Source organism: Danio rerio, chromosome 11 (genome assembly GCF_049306965.1).
Source record: "Danio rerio strain Tuebingen ecotype United States chromosome 11, GRCz12tu, whole genome shotgun sequence".
NCBI lineage: Eukaryota > Metazoa > Chordata > Actinopteri > Cypriniformes > Danionidae > Danio > Danio rerio.
Window position 1 is genome coordinate 15,282,501 of NC_133186.1, and position 17,893 is coordinate 15,300,393.

The 17,893-nt window shown below is 40.1% G+C and overlaps 1 protein-coding gene across 15 annotated transcripts in view; it reads right to left on the reverse strand.

The window, feature by feature from the left end:
* sgta (small glutamine rich tetratricopeptide repeat co-chaperone alpha) overlaps positions 1 to 17,893 on the reverse strand; it is a 42,140-nt gene that overhangs the window by 10,423 nt on the left and 13,824 nt on the right. For 3 of the 15 annotated variants that reach the window (XR_012386715.1, XM_068224118.1, NM_212764.1), the window contains 5 exons: positions 8,403 to 8,547; positions 8,200 to 8,303; positions 8,022 to 8,109; positions 7,846 to 7,945; positions 7,614 to 7,718 (listed from right to left, as the gene is read on the reverse strand). Coding sequence is in view for 14 of the 15 variants with exons in the window: in XM_068224118.1 (XP_068080219.1) it covers positions 7,614 to 7,718; positions 7,846 to 7,945; positions 8,022 to 8,109; positions 8,200 to 8,303; positions 8,403 to 8,502 (497 nt within the window). In the remaining variant the exon portion in view is untranslated. Of the gene's footprint in view, positions 1 to 7,613; positions 7,719 to 7,845; positions 7,946 to 8,021; positions 8,110 to 8,199; positions 8,304 to 8,402; positions 8,548 to 8,940; positions 13,144 to 17,893 lie in introns of those variants that run through there. The other 12 variants (XM_073915551.1, XM_073915549.1, XM_073915550.1 and 9 more) reach the window with 12 other exon arrangements.

The following is a 17,893-nucleotide window of genomic DNA, read 5'->3' on the forward strand; positions in this document are numbered from 1 at the left end:
GATTCAATAAATCATTACTTAAAATGTTTTTGTTATTAGAGTAATACATTTTTTAAAGAAATATTTGGTGATTTTGATGGCTGGATATGCAACAGCAAATGGTCTTTGCAACAAGTCAAAAACGAGTTGGTCTCAATAGCCGCGTTTCCACTATCGCGCCTAAAGCAAGCGAGCCAAGGCCAATCGCGTTTCCACTGTCACTTCCGGAGCCTAATCGGGCCAAATCTTGGGGCCAGCCTTTTTCGGCCCGCCAAATACCTTGGGCCAAAGAGGGCCAACTGGGGCTTCGGGGCAGAATGAAAGGAGAGGCAGAGTGTTTTACGATCGCACACGAGTACATGCACCAAACAAATAAATAAACAAGAGAAAGTAAACATCTAGCCTTATTCACTTTATTCTTTGCCAACGAGTGGGCGGAGCCATTTAAATCTTTTTGACCCAAGACTTACGCTCTCATTAACTTACATTAAAACCGATTTACGCTCAAAGCTCTGCACAGAAAGATCTCCGAAAGAAGCTCTCCAGAGGTGTCCCCTATGAGGGGGCAGACCGCATTTCTTTACACGCGCGTGCCTCACTGGAGTCCACGATTTCTTATTTTTCCGCCAAACTATACTAAGTTTGAAATTTGCACCTTGCGTACCCTCCATTCTCATCGCAAGCTCCACGCATCAAGGACTTCATCCTCCAGCGCATCAGAGAAACTCGCAGAAAGAGAGACCAAGAAATACCCACTAATGTTAAATCCACGTATTTAGTTATGCGTTAAGCTGTGTCCCTTATAAAAAAGGTTTTTTTTTTTTATCTTGGTAGTCCTGGATAGTTGTGTGGAACTGAGCTAGATTTGCTATTCTTTCATCTAAACTCATTACTTCCTCGCTTGCTTTTTGTTCGATGTTTGTTGTTATGTTTTGTATGTTTGTTGTTATATGTTAGACTACTTAACCACACAAAATCACATGTTTTATTTGCCTCACTGAAAAAGTCACTTAAACGATTGATTTTACTACAAGCTGATATTACGTTTTGCAAAACTTGTAAATGATTATTCTACTTCACAAGGAGCAGTTATAATTCCCTTTCTAAATGAATAAATCAGTACAGAGTCCGCTCAGACGAGCTGGCGGGGTCTTGTTATATTTATTTATTCACATTAACAATAAAGTTAATTCAGAATATTAATAAGTAATAATAAATCGTTATTACTGACCATTAACATTCATAAACTAAGCTAATTCCACTACAGATTATGGTGGAGAAGGTGGCAGTCATTTTAAACGTTTTCTGTGAAGCAAACTTCTTTATTCCATTGTGATTTTGTGCGCACTAGAGTGAGAAGAGAAAAACCGCGAGCAGCAGGTTCTCTCTCTCCACAGCTGGAGGACGCAAGTCTCTCAGCCCCCTTGTTCACTAACACACTGCAGACAACTATGTAAGTGTTAAGTTTAACTAAAAAAAAACTGCAGTTCATAATATTTTAAATCAATTTTGCAGACACACGTCCCGCAAATAATTTAAAAATTATTGCGCCTGTCGGAACAGCGATTTACCTCAGTGCTTGTAAGAAACCCCAAATCTGTCTCTTCAAAGGCCTTATTATTATAGCTAGAGATTTCTAGACAATGTTTCTCCTGTGGTTTTAAACTGTTAGATTAGCTACCCAACGTTTAACCTTTTTAAGACCATTTTTATCGAATCCCTGTGATTCGTATTCCACCGTCTGTGAATTAAGCTGCATTCAATTCATGAATGAAAATCTCTCTGTGAATGAAAGACTCTCCCCGAGCGCTCATTGGCTCGTCCTGTGCACGCCCGTCACATGCGTGAATGACATAGCAACAACCCCAAAGCAACAAAGCCCACCTCCTCAGGGTGAAGCAGCTCAAGTCATAGACGGATAAACTTGCTAGTTGCTAACGTCAGCTAAGCTTAAGTAAACTAACCCTTTTGCATCTAAATAATACAAGCTAATAGCAAAAGGCTAACCGGGACGTGAAGTGTAAACTCTTAACAACTCGCTAGCAGCTAACGGCAGCTAAGCTTATGTAAACTAACCCTTTGAGTCTATATAATAGCAGCTATTAGCATAAGGCTAACCAGATGTGAAATGCAACCCTCAACACTATTCCCCTGTCTCCCTCTGCTCTCCTCTCTTAGTTCTGCCCACTATTGTGTCTCATGTTGTAAAATAGTTTGGAGCTTAATTAGTTTTGATTTTGGTTAAGCATTTCATTTTCCCTGTTATCATTTTATACAAACAATATTTTAGTTATCCAAGTATAGATTACTGGTCTGCTTTTATTTGCTTTTGGTTATTATTAATTATTTTGTTACTTTCATTTGTATTAATTTTTCTGCCTTCTGTCTTTTACATTTTAATACTGCTATCCAGTTTTATTTTATTATTATTATTTTAAATCAGGTTCACAATAATTTATTCCATTCTTAGTTCATATTTAATTTTTTTTGGATTACTATTTGGGGAATATCTTTTAATTTTTCAATTAAAATTATTAATAGCATTATTTTCTCCCTTCTTAATTTTTCTTCCACCTTTTCTCTTATGCCTTACTTATTCCCTCTCCTGCCCCCAATCAGCCTCAAAGCCAAGACTTTACAGTCCAGAAGAGGGGGGTGAAAGCCCGTTCCTACTACCCCCGCCAGCCAGCATCCCAGAACGCCCGTCAGCAACACAGAGCAAGGACTCCTTCCAAAGGGTCCCCCACGACAGACACAACCTGTCAACAAAAGACCCGAACAAGCTGGCCAGGAAAATTTCAACTTTCACCCCAAACCCTGTTGGAGGCAACAATGTGCACTCCTACTTACAAGACATTGACTTTTACACAGACAAGGCCAAGTGCCACTGCATGTTACAAATTATATTTGCTAAGAATGACTTTGAGCCATGAGGTAAAAAGTTTCCTTAATCGACAGCCCAGTGCCATCAAAGCAGATTATTAGCTGCTGCAAAAGCTCTGACTAGAGTGTTTTTCTGACCCAGTGTCAGAACAAGGATTGATTGTTGTCATCCAGAGCTGGCTTTAAAAGGCACACAACTGTTTCACAGCCGCAAGACTTCCAACAGTAAGTTAAAACCTTTCTCTGGCATCATAAGACAGTATCGTCATGAAGGCGCGGGTCCCAAACACCAGACAGGATGCTCAGAGGTACACTGGGACAGGCCACCCTTTACCAACAGCCCAAAAGGAGCCTATCAGCAACAAAGGAACGGCCAGCCTGCAGTAACCAGAAGCTCAAGCAGCCAGAATCCAGCTTGTTACATGCCAGACAAAGCCAAGTTTGACATTTTGACGCAAAAAGGACAGCACAGTGATGTCAGAAACAGCAGAACTGCTGAAAATCTTGAAGAAATTCTTCCAAATGGGGCCCTACAAGGAAAAAGAAGACGCCAGACTCCTTATGACTAGGGGGGAGGTCTAAAAACATTTCTCCCCCTGAACATCTTCCTTCTGCTCCATCCCCGCAGATTACTGCAAGTCCAACACAAGCCAGAGACTGTGTATCCAACAACAGCACCACACTTCCTAAAAAGCAAACAACAAGAGCAACCATGCATGCAACTTGAGGTACCCGAAAGCACTGTTCTGGGTGTATGTTTACCTTCTGAGCCACATCCTATCAGCCGCACCTGCTTACAAGCAACTGCTCAGGCCCCTGCACCTCAACTCTTGGGGAACCTGACTGAAAATGGCATGGCAATGACGCTCGACTTGGCCGTAACCTTAAAAATAGAAATAAGACACGAAGCGCTGGTCAGCACGGGAGCAGACCTTCTATGAATGCCATTTTCTGTTTGAACAGCTCAAAGCAAGAGCTCAGAGACTAAACCGAACACTTAAATATCAACGATGCAGGTTGAATGTGCAATCATACAGCCAGACTGAGGTCCAACATGCATACATCGCTCCCATTCAATTAACTAGTGGCCCCATGACTGCAGAGCACCCCGTGTACATGTCACTAATGGACACACACCCGCTGCTGATTGGTAAAGATCTGCTGGATTGTTTTGAACCCCTTTTGAACTTTAACCATCTCAAAATCTGGGCCTAAGTGCAAAAACCCTTGCTCACAGCCGCCAGGTCAACCCCAACAGACTGTGAGGGTCATGGTCATTACTCTGCAGCCTTCAACTAGCCAGCGACCCTAACGCTTGCTGCCCCAGGCCTCAAGAGGCTTGACTGTGACCGAACCCTGTACTAGCATTATGGACCAACACCTCAGCCATCAGCCTCGCACTGTCCAACACTCCGTATGAACACACCCCAGACCAGCTTTCAACAAACAAGCATACACGGTACTATCCAAATGCTAAACTTTCACACATGACAACTGTCAACAGCATTTGCGCATTGAACTTGAACTTGAAAGGCAGATCGTTAACCCATTCCTTCTTGATTCTCACGGCCATGCCACATGATGTTCACATTGGAGCTGATAGCCTGATTCATCTCAAGGCATGTAGACACCCTTAATGACAAGGTATATGTATCAACAGCTTCACAGCCAACAACTATGGCTGTCACCCTTAAGGACCTCCGCTCAGGCCAAACCATTCCAGAGGTCTGCGCCCTCATCAGCGAACAAGACTGTTGTGCCAGCCTATTCAAACGAGTGCTCTATATGGCTCACCATATGAAAAGGCCGAACTCTAGACCACACATTGGATTTCTTCCAACTAACAACAGAAGGCCTAAAACCCTGAAAGCTAAACCCTTCCTTGAACTGTCCTCACGAACAGTGTAGTATTGGTTAATAACAGCATGGCAACTGACATTAAAATCCCCAAAGACTACTGACTGGGACGATTGGTCAGCTACGAGTTCCATGACTTTGAACTCTCTGGGCCAATGATTGGCCCCACCCTATATGCAATGATACCAGAAGGGAGGGAACTTAACATTTAAATTTGCACATTTGTGGTGTCAGTGTCATTAATAACATGCTGTTTTACGTTCTTTTAACATATAACTTTACTTAAAAGTACACTATATTTAAGTTTACATTCTATTCCTGGCTGTACCAGTACCAGATCTGAAAAACTGAATAAATCTGGTATGTTCTTGGCCTGCAGACTTCTGCTGCTTCTCAATTGGTTTATTTAGAGGAATGCTCCAAAGTTTTAACAACCAGTAATATAATTATTTGCTTGGGCATATTGTAATAAACATTTTACCGTTAAGTTACAGAAAAGCCGTAACTTGGAAAATGGTAATGTAATTTTAGGATCACCATTTACTGCTGGTAAGCCTGCTGCCAGTTTGTTATCGTTAAATTACAAAATAATTTGTGTACTTTTACCATACACACTGGCATACAACAAGCATACACACTGTACAATAATTTAGACTTTTTAAAAAAATATATATATTAAGTATATAAAAAATATATAATAAGTATATCTTGTTTTTATATAAAGTATATTTTTATTTTAGGGCTGTCAAAATAAGCGTGTTAACTCATGTGATTAATTGTAAATATTTAACGCATAAAAAAAAAAATGCAAACAATAGTTGCAGCTTTCATTAGCAAACCGTTGACTGTCTTTTTCACTTTTGGGTTGAGGGCTGCGTGATTGCCGTTTGCCTAGAGCACCAGTTCAGCTTGCTCTGGCTCTGCATGTGCTTAACATGCAAAGACATTTGGATAAGACCAAGGATGCACTATTAGAAGAAAAAGTTTCAGTATAAAACTGAATTAATGTCGCATCACCAGGCTATCCTGCGTTTCCACCAGACTTTCATGCAATTTCGGGAGTTTCATTTTTAATCTTTAGACTTTAACTGCAGTTCAGTGTGGTCCACTTAGAATTCAACTTGGAAATCATTTTGGTTTGTTATTGACTTTGATTGTTTTAAAATTCAAATGGCACTTACATGATTTTATTTATGTAATAAATACAGTGTTTAGTAATTAATCATGATTAATCACTAAACGTAATTAATCATGATTACAAAAAAGTTTGATTAATTACGTAATTTTTTTTATCATTTGACAGCCCTAATTTATAGTATTTTTTAAAATGAAAGTGTCCATCAAGTAGGCTAGGCTATATGTAAACAATGATAAACTTGCACAACACAGGTCCTTCGAAAATAAAAAAACGGTCTTTGTGCATGCTGTTAAAATAACATTCATTAATAGGTCTAAATGAATGCATCTATAAGCCTATAATAAAGCCAATAAAATCAACAAAAAACATGTGAATGATAAAAATAATAATTTATTGGCTGTCTTAGTCTTATCACCTTAAAATCACTTGTACAGTACATTAAGGGTGTCAAAATTGATTGCTTCTTTGGTGCACTGCGATGCAGATGCGGACAATTCGGTATCGGTTCAGTAATAGATCATTTCTGGTTATTACGCACTGACGTTATTTATCTCATATGTGCCATATTGCAGCAGCTTACTATGCCGAGGGAGGCGAATGAGAGTAATTAAAACACTTCAACTACTCAAAAACAAAAAAGAAAATGCACAATTCACTGCATGCTTGTTTGCTGGACAGTCTTTTACTGACAAAGAAGTTACAGCAGAAGCCCCTATTTTCCTGCATTTGAGAAAATGAAAGTAAACTCCATTTCTCTCCCACTGTGGGCCTTTGACCTGCTAGCATGACTTTTCCTACATTGTAAAAGCCCTATAGAAATAAAGATGAATTGAATTGAATTTTAACAGGTGAATGGAAGTACATTGTGCAAAATCTTGCAAAAAGTCTTGCTTCTCAATGGTGAAACTTAATTATGAAAACTACTATTTTGAACATGAAAAACCTAAAAAAAATAAAAAAATTAAAAAAAAATGAAATGTTGGCAGGTAATGGTCAAAAGTCAGCAAGAGTGGGCTTAACCCTGAACTGCCATTAGAACTCAAATCTAAGGTTTAAAGATTTAGATACCTAATGAAATTTAACACACTCTACAAAGCAATATTGACAAAAATCATCTATCAATATTTCTTGAAAATAGTGGTATTATTCTGATAATATTATTTACCATTACTTAAAATTTATTTTATAAAATTATTTTAGTAAAAATGGTAACTATCAAGTACAACATTACTATTATTTTATTTTACAGAAATCTTAGATACTATAAAGCAAAGATAAATCTAACATTCATTTAAACCTCTACTAATAAACTGAATATGCCTGGATGCCAAAGACACAATATCCAGACTGCGTATTTTGCATTAATATTTTAAATACGACATCATAAATGAACAGTCACATGGACAAGCAAATGCAAAAAAAATAATAAAAGTCATATAAAAAATTATGAGCACTGACTAGAGTGGTCATTGCCACACATGTCCAATGAAAATTGGGAGTTACAAAACTGTCCTACGAAGAGATCTAATCAGCGTTAAAAAATGTGCTACTACCTTCAAATGCACACAGGATAATTAGTTCTTCTTTGTTCTGTTCAGAACAATGCTATGTTTGCTATCAATTTCTTTCCAGGCTTTGAATTTGTGTCTAAATTTCAAATATCTTCAAGAAGTTTTGGAACTATCATTACTTTGTCTTTTGTCAGCTTTTTTTTTTAACTCTATTATCAAAAATGTATATTAAAAAAAAAAAATACCCCATTCGTCCATATGCTTTACTGTAGTTTGCATCAATTCCAATGGCACGTTCACAGTCTTGAACAGCTCCAGCATAGTTCCCTAGCTTGCTGTATGCTGCAGCTCTTAAATAAAAAATGATATACATTTATGAAATAATTAAAGCAATTATTCACATTTTTAAAGACATTTTTTAACTGTTAAAATATAAGACATACCCATTTAAAATCTTGTTACTGAAAAAAAAAGTACCTGTTGCAAAAGTAGACAGCATTTTGAGGATTAAGCTGGATGGCTTTAGAGTAAAACTCCACAGCTGCACTAAAGTTTTCCACTTTCATCTGATCATTTCCTGTAGGAAAATGCATGATTTGAGTGAAAAAAAAAACATTTAACATCTGAAATTAGTAAAAGTATGATAGTCTTACCATCTGTTTTAAGACGCTCAGCCTCTGCTAACTGATGCTCATAAGGTGATCCAGTGGTTACAAATGTGTTTTCTTGTGTTGTACCAGTCTGTTAAAATTGATGCATAGTGTATTACAATATTATAAACAAACATGTCAGATCTCCTCATTTTAGAAAGCAATAAAGAACACATTTTACCTGTTTAGTTGCAAAAGCAAATAACTCTGGCAGAGACTGACTGACTGCTAAGTTCTGGTCATCTACAGAAATCCCAAATGTTGTCTCCAAGCACTGAATAGCAACTAGATAAATAAGTAAATTGGAACATTTGAATAAAAAAATGTATTAAATAAAAACAATAAATCAGATGTCCAGTACTGATTCTAGGTTTAAAGTTTTACCTTCTAAACTTTCTTGTGCATCTGATGACAGACCCCCAGAGGACAGCTGGTCACGGAGAAACTGGATGATGGAGAATGCAATATGCTTTGTGTCTGCCATTGTACTGAGGTGTACACCTCACAAAACGAAATGTGTGAAGAGAACCTAAAAAAGGAGGATAGGTGTAATGTTAACAAATTTATAGAAAACCAGTATAATCGTTTGCAAATTTAGAGAATTTTTATTTAATAAGAATGATCTAAGCTGATTGGGAACCTGGTTTAAATACTTTTAACTTGATGTCCGCAGTTATCAACTCAGTGCACTTTATTTATGTTCTAAATTCTTTGGCGAGACATTCTTAATGCTTAACAGGAAAAATGCTTAACATGGCTTAATCTAATAAAAATGAACCAGAAAACCCCAAATTCTGTTGATCTTTAATTGTAATTAACACTATTGTAAGGAAGGGTCTGATACAGAGGGATCCATTTGCAGTATATTTATTAAACAGAGTTTAATAATAAGCACACAGATATAACTTGTGTGCGAACTCACATAAAACACAGTTGTATCAAGTCGAAGAGCTGGCGGCAGGCAAACACAGGATGAGAAAGCAGGCATGGGTCAGAGGCTGGCGGCAAGGATCAAGGTCGGTATTCAGGCTGGGGTTCAGGGCAGGCGGCAGGCAAGACAAGGTCGATATACAGTCTGAGGCAGAGATGTCTGGTATACAGCCATACCCACTGTCCTGGTGTGTATGCTGGATTGGGGCATCGATGACGATCAGCTTGGTCCTTAAATCTCCTGACTGCATGAGAGAGGTGAGTATGGGCTGCGATCCAGGTTTCTTCACATCTCTGGAACTAATGATTGAGGGCTGGGAGTTCAGATGGTTCTCCTGACCATGGGAACAGGGGGGGCTGGAAACCTAGAACAACTAGGAACGGTGTAAGACCTGTGGATGCCTTTCTGAGAAAGTTTTGAGCATATTCAGCCCACATGAGAAAAAAGCTCCAGTCCTCTTGATTTTGATGGCAGTAGGAGCGGAGGAAACGCCCTATTTCCTGGTTCAGTCTTACAACTTGTCCATTGGATTGTGGGTGATAACCTGATGTGAGGCTGATGTTGATGTTCAGGTTCTTAAAGAATGCAGACCATACTCTGGATGTAAATTGGGGACCTCTGTCAGACACGATGTCTTCGGGCAGACCATAATAGCACGTGAGTGCATAGGAGCTCTGCAGTTTCCAGGGCTGTAGGTAGTTTGAGGATGGGAATGAGCCAGCATGCCTTCAAGAATCTGTCAATGACAGTCAGAATGGTGGTGTGGCCTTCGGAGAGGGGAAGATCGGTGACTTAATCGATGGCGACATGGGACCAGGGGAGACGTGGGATTTCCAGGGGTTGCAAGAGTCCGGCAGGGCTATGGCGAGAATGTTTATGCATGTTACAGGGAAAACAGTTCTTTATAAATTTGATGACATCTTCTCTTACGGTGGGCCACCAGTAACGGTTCTGAATGAGATCAATGGTGCCTGCCTGTCTGAAACTAGGGCTGGAGTGAATTACATCAATAAGATTTTCTCTGAGTGGCTGAGAAACGACTTTGTCCGCGGGACAGGCTGGAGGTGTAGGGTGTTTGTCGGATACTAGGGAAATCTCAGTGTCAATGTCCCAAGTGATGGGAGTCAAGATGACGGAGTCTTCAATAATGGGCTGTTCTTCCTCTTTATTTGGTTCCTTCTCAGAAAGACGAGGCAGGGCATCAGCTTTTATATTTTTGGACCCGGGGATATATGTTACAGAGAAGTTGAAGCAAGTGAAGAATAGTGCCCATCTAGCCTGATGGGGATTGAGTCTTTTGGCTGAGCGGATGTACTCCAAGTTCTTGTGGTCGGTGATCACCGTAAAGGGATGTCGAGCTCCTTCCAGCCAGTGTCTCCATTCTTCCATCGCGGCTTTCATGGTGAGAAGTTTGCGATTGCCCACATCATAATTTCTCTCGGCCGAGTTGAGCTTTCGCGAGAAGAAGGCGCAGGGGTGGAGCTTGTTCGACGTCACTTGCCTTTGGGAGAGTACAGCTCCGATGCCAGTATTGGAAGCATTTATTTCGAGGACGAAAGGTAAATTAGGGTCAGGGTGGCAGAGGATTGGTGTCGATGAGATTCAGGCTTTGAGGTGGTTGAATGCCCGGATAGCATTATGATTCCAGCTCAGCTTGGGATTTCCCGTCCCACTTTATATTAAGTGTCCCTAACTACTATGTACTTACATCAAAAAATAAATACAATGTACTTACTGTGTTTATAATGTATTTGAGAACACTTGTGGTGCTTTTAAGTTGGGATAGAGGTTGGGTTATGGACCGGTTTGGTGGTATGGGTAGGTTTAAGGGTGGGTTAAGGTGTAAGGGATGGTCAACAGTGTATTTACAAATGTAATTACAAAAGTTAATTACAGATGTAATTACATGCATTTAATCAAGCATAAGTACACAGTAAATACATGTACTTACACAATAAGTACATTGTAACAAACAATTAATTCCTATGTAAATACATATTAGTTAAGGCCACTTAATATAAAGTGGGACCGGATTTCCTCCTTTCATCATCGAGGTGAGCGGTGCGGTCATGGAACTGAAGTTTCTTATAAATCTTCTGTAGAAATTGGCGAACCCCAGAAAGCGTTGCAGTTGCTTAACTGTCTTCGGCTTTGGCCAGTTAACTACAGTGTTTACCTTTTCCTCGTCCATCGCTACTCCATCCGCACTGATTATGTATCCCAGGAAGGAGATGCAGGTCTGGTGAAATTCACACTTTGACAGTTTGGCATATAACTGGTTCTCCATGAGTCTCTGTAGGACGGCTCTGACATGGCGGATCACCCGGTACTCATAGTGGCCGGTAGCCGTAGAAAAGCCGGTTTTCCACTCATCACCCCGCTTTATACGTATGAGGTTGTAGGCACTGCGAAGGTCAAGTTTAGTAAAATACCTGGCTGAGCATAATTGTTCCAGGGCTGTTGGGACTAAAGGCAGGGGATATCGGTACTTGACCGTGATTTCATTCAGACCTCTATAGTCATTGCAGGGATGTAAACTTCCATCTTTTTTCTCCACAAAGAAGAAGCCTGCAGAAGCAGGTAATGTAGAAGGGCGTATGAATCCTTTCTCCAACTCCTCCTTAATGCAAGCGTTCATGGTTTCAGTTTCTGTTAGGGACAGAGGAAATATTCTCCCACGAGGGGGTGTAGTGCCAGGCAGTAACTCAATGGCGCAGTCATACTCACGGTAAGGTGGATGCTTAGTGGCTTTTTGCTTACTGAATGCCTCAGCGAGGTCCTTGTACTCATCGGGAATCAAGGATTTTTCAGGGGTCTCAGTACTGGCGACAATAGCATTGAACTGGACGGGGACAACAGAACACAGACAATTCTTGAGACATGATTCACTCCATTTTAAGATCTCACCTGATTTCCAGGATATGAGCGGATTATGGGCTTGCAACCAGGGCCATCCCAGAATATTAGTGTGTTGAGGGGACTTTCTGATCAGAAACTCCATCCGCTCCTTGTGGAGAGAGCCTGTTTGAACAGAGAGTTGAAGAGTGCGGTAAGTGATATTTCCATCCCCTAGGAGGCGTCCGTCTACCGCCGTGATTGCTAGGGAAGAATCACAAGAGGTTAGTGGGACGGCGTCCATGAATTACCGGCAGCTCCTGAGTCAACCAAAGCGACAGTGTGAATCATGGTATTCCCAAAACACACAGACATAGGAACAGTCAGGGCGTTACTGTTGATAGATAGTATTGAGGTTGCACTCATCGCTAATGTCTTGGTAGCTGGCTTATTGGGGCATTGGGCTTTGGTATGACCATAAAGACCGCAGTAAAGGCACAAATTATTCTTTAAACGTCTTTCTCGTTCTTCATTCGATAACTGGGCTCGACCCAATTGCATGGGTTCCACGGGGCATGAGGAGACTGGAGTGAACTCTTGACTGGGACAGGAAGAAATAACATGGGAAGGTCGACGTGTGGGGAGCAGGTTATCCAGCCTGATGGAGAGTTCAATGAGTTGATCAAGTGATTTCCCTTCGTCTCTACATACTAACTCAGTTTGAAGTTCGGGGTTCAATGCTTTTCGGTAGAGGGTCTTTAGGGGATCATCAGCCCAGCCAGTTTGTGCAGCCAAAGTGCGAAAGTGCAAGGCGAACTCCGCCGCAGGTTGATTGTTTTGCTATATAGTTAATAGTTCTTCACCTGCATTTCGACCTTCTTTCCGGATGATCAAAAACCACACAGAAACGCTGAAGAAACTCCTTGAACGTGGGAAAAGTGGGAGTGTTGTCTGGCCAGACAGCAGTAGCCCAATCTAAAGCCTTTCCAGCGAGCAGCGAGAAAACAAAGGCGATCTTGCTGTTGTCATCTGCAAACATATGGGGTTGTTGGGCGACAAACAGCTTGCATTGTAACAAGAAACCTTTACATTTAGTCGGGTTACCGGTAAATTTATCAGGAAACGCTAGGCGTGGACGGGAATGATGTTGCGTAAAGGTTACCGGAAGTTGGTTGGGAGAGTAGTTGGCAGTGAGTTGCGCTGGGGTCGCAACGTTCAAACCCTGCAGGGTCTTTACTAACTCTTCCGTTAGTTAAGTGAGATGTGTCGCTAGTACCTGGGCTTGGGCTGTGAGTTCCGTGGACAAGACCTGCATGGCTGCGGGATCCATGTTGGGCGAAGTCTTCTGTAAGGAAGGGTCTGACACAGAGGGATCCATTTGAAGTATATTTATTAAACAGAGTTTAATAATAAGCACACAGATGTGCGAACTCACATAATTTCAGATACAGTTGTATCAAATCGTAGGGCTGGCGGCAGGCAAACACATGATGAGTAAGCAGGCATGGGTCAGAGGCTGGCGGCAAGGATCAAGGTCGGTATTCAGGCTGAGGTTCAGGGCAGGCGGCAGGCAAGACAAGGTCGATATACAGTTCAGGTAAGCAATGGGGAAAGCAGGCAAGGATAAGGAACGCTTAGTAGTGTTTGCTGGGGTGAGTGTGTGTGCTGCTTATATGTGTGAGCGTGATAATGAGGAGATGTGCTGCAGGTGTGTGGCAATCAGTCTTTGGGAATGACGTAATGTCAGAAGTCCGGTGATGATGACTTCTGCTAGCCAGCCAGGGGAATGACTGGGATGAAGTCGGTGACAACTATACTCTAAAATGAACAAGCCCAAATTCCAGATAAAGTGAACATACAACATGAAGCATGTTCTCCCCCCTAGGGCTGGATTAACATATTAAAAAAACACATTTGCAATACTTCCTAAAGTGTTTTAAAATAAATAGCTGAGCAGAAATCCCTAAATATTTTTTTAAATCCATGCTTCTAATATCCCATTTGGTCGAGTCAATGAATTACAAAACGTTAGCAAGTTTCTTTTATTTTTTGCCATAAATTGTCTAATAAAAGCCAGCGGCAATAATTCATTTCTCTAGATGACTACTGTAGTTTTTGTAATAGGGTAATAAAAACGTTTGCTTTCTAACTGGTTCGCCACAGCCATATCACCCTGCAGCCCAAGACGGGTTACTCAGTGAAGCTAAGCAGAGTTGAGCCTGGTCAGTACCTGGATGGGAGACCACTTGGGGAAAAACTAGCAGCAGGGGGTGTTCAACCTGTGGTATGATTGGGTCCTAATGCCCCAGTAATAGTGAAGTGGACACTGTGCTGTCAGTGGGCGCTGTCTTTCGGATGAGACGTTAAACCGAGGTCCTGACTCTCTGTGGTCATTGAGAATCCCATGGCACTTCTCGTGAACGAGCAGGGGTTTAGCCCTGCTGTCCTGGCTAAAGTCCTTCTATCGGCCCTTACGATCATGGCCTCCCAATCATCCCTATCCACCGAACTGGCTCTATCACTGTCTCTCCACTTCACTAATAGCTGGTGTGTGGTGAGCGCACTGGCACCGTTTTCCTGTGGCAGCCGTCGCATCATCCAAGTGGATGCAGCACACTAGTGGTGGTGTGGAGAGACCCCCCTTCATGATTGTGAAGCGCTTTGGGTGTATGGCCATACACAATAGATCTGCTATATAAATACACATTACATTATATTTACATTACAGTAAGACAAAAAGCTAACTGCAGCGGTGGACATTTTGATAACTGTTTGTGTAAGCTTTGATTTGGTCAAACAGTGTCTCCATTTTATTATGAGGGCAGGATTGCGCAGGCATGCAGCTGAGAGAGCGGTTCAGTTATAAGACCATTATGCAACATGATTCCAGCCATCCTGTGTTGTCTTGATACAATAACGGATACTGTTTGAATTGTACTTTTTGTTCTACAATGTGCTTGGTTAACCCACCTTTGACTGGACCGTTCTCGCGGTAGAGACAAAATAAGAAAAAGTCCTGGGAAATAAGGGACTTTCCTGGGGCAAAAACAGGGCATCTGGTCACCCATATGGGAGACTAAACAGGGCTATTCAAAGTCTGATTGAGCTGCAGCCACTTCATGTAATATTTTAGCTGTGTTGCTGTTTTTGAACAGCAGCGAGCAGAAAGGAATACTTCACATTATAAACATGCAATGCAAAGAGCGCATTGTAAAGAGCTGTTTACCACTAACTAATCCACACATTAATTCTTCTAAGTCCCTGGGGCTTCAGCCCCACCTAGCCCTCAAGTTAATCTAGCCCTTTCTCCCCCATTGAAGTATATTATAAAGAAAACGCTTAATGTACCTTAACAACAAGTGAGGAAAACCTTTCTATTAAATTTTACTTATGACAAATACTTTCTGCTGTCAAAAGAACAAGCTCTTATTTTAGTGTATAAAGTAAAGCTGCACAATATACAGTTTTAGCATTGATATCACAATGTGTGCATCAGCAATAGTCACATCACAAGATTGTATCATTTAATAAAGATAATAATTAAATATATTTTTCTTTTTTTCAAAATGCATACAATGATGATACAATGATTTACATTTATCGCAGAAAAACTAAATATCGCGATGACAATTGCCCAATATCGTGTAGCCCTACTGTAGTATAAAATGAACAATATCACTTTAAGCATTCTCCTATTGAATTCCATTTACAGGAAACAGCTTAATGATGTTTAATGTACCATAACACTGAGCAGGGAAATCCATATTTCTGTAATATTTGTGATTACCACTAACTGTTACGAAAAGAACAGGCCTTACTTCCATCAACATCAAACTAAGCGTTTTCTTCCCCATTGAAGTCCGCAATAAGGAAAGACTTAACGTAAATTAACAACAACCAAAGATATTATTTATGATAGATTAAACACTTTCTGACTTTTTTTCCAATTAGAAATCAAGGGTTTTGCACACACCTGACAACCCAGGCTGACCTCTATGATGTGCGTGCCACTTGCTTGCTTGGGCAGGTCACGAGTGAACTTTTTTTTTTTTTTTTTCAACAGAGTTCTATGACTGCCTCGTACAAGCAAAAGCTGCTATAACTGCATGGGCAGAAGCATTGGGGTTTTCTCTCCATCAGAGCACACTTCGCACAACTCAAATATACAACAGATATAGTTTTGACGATTTAGGGTACAACCAACAAATCAAATTTATTTCTTTGCATTTGGAAAATTACTGTTATTCATAGTTCTCTTAAAATATTAATTTTTAAAACAGCTTTTATAGCCTTATGTACGAATCCAACAAATCCAATAATTTACTTGACATTTGCATAATGATAACTCCGCACCAAAGGCTTTCATTTTATAGCTTTATAAACTATAAAAAATATATGCAAGTTAAAGCAATACTACATGTAAAAACCAAACGTATATGCTATAGTAGCCTAAAAAAAGGTTTTAAAAAGTCAACATATGCACCTTATTTGTCTCCCATCATGCACCAGAGCATGCACATGAACCACGAATGAGACCGAGGAAATGCTCTTAGTTAAAATCATAAGCTTAAGACAGAACTTTTAAAATAATGACTTTTATTAAAAATGTATCAGAGGTTTGTGATATAAGAATTACAGTGGAGCATTAATGAAATGCATATTTTGGAGCAATTGATTTGAGGTAGCCTGCTATTTTTATTTGATGGAAAAATATATATAATATATTATAACATATATTTGGAAAAAAACTGCCTATGACAGTTCATTTCGTTTTGTAATCTAAATTTGTAATTTAAGCAATATTGATTTAACTAGCGGTAGTTGGGAAACTATCCACTTGTTGATAATAAAGAAGAAAAGCCACAATATTACTACCTCATAAATAATGTAACAGCTAGACTTTTTGTCAAACGTGCTGCATTCTGCTTTTTGGGGCTTATGTGAAATCTCCACGCATGCTGCGCACAGTAACTAACACACACAAACACACAATCACAGACAGACAGACAGACAGACAGACAGACAGACAGAGTGTGCGAGAGAGAGAGCAGATAGTGGAGGGGAAGACGACAAGATGCAAATCCACTGACTTGGTTTCAAAGCCACAGGCTTCAGCTCCGGTTTAAGAAAAGAGAGTCTGTTAACGTAAACGAGCAGATATGTTGAATTTGTTTCAGAACAGTGGCAACGAAAAAATTCAATACAACTAACATTTAAATCACAACAAAAACATAACTACCCTACCCATTTTTTCAACATGTGAAACAACAACCGCAGTTATAACTGCAGAGGGGTCTTACAGAAAGGTTAGAAATGTGATAGTGGGAAGCGGCACACACTCACAGAGACAGGTACTATTATGTAGCTAAAGAGACATAGCTGTTAAACACGCTCAAAAAAAACTGCATTTAAAAAATTATGCTGTAAACATTTAACAAACAGTCCTGTCTTGGAATCTGCCTGATTATTTAAAAAATGATGCCTAAGATACATTAAAAATCTACGTTTGACTTACTTTTTTTTTGTTTTTCTTTTTTTAAACCAATTTTTAAATTGCCAATAATATCGTTTATTGCAATTAATTTGGGTGCAATATCACCCAGCAAAAAGAAAAAGATATCGTGACAGCCCTATATATAGGATGAATGTCCCTCTTTTTGGGGCAGTGTTGTCACCAAGTATCACCAATTTTGGTTTAAACTATCAGGAACTGATAACTCAAGTTCACTAAAGATCTCAGTAAAGCCTGCACCATAGGAGGATTTACTTTGAATAAAAGGGTGAAAAACAACTGTGACGGCAACAATCATTGAAACCATTCCACAAATTACAAAGTGCCTCTTGTGAAACAGCTCAACTTAGACAGTGAGAAACCCCCTCGAGAGGCACTTTGAATACAGAGGAACATCTTAAAAGGATGTCCTTACCTTTTGGCTAGCAGTCAGAAACCAAGCTCCCACAAGATGAAAGACCTTTTATTAGTCAGATCCATCTTTGACCCACTAGGCTTCCAATCCCTTCTATCTTTTCAAGCTTAGCAAATCATTCAAGGATTCAGTCATAAAAAGTATGGGTAGGATGAAATAATCCCTATGGAAATGATGCGAGA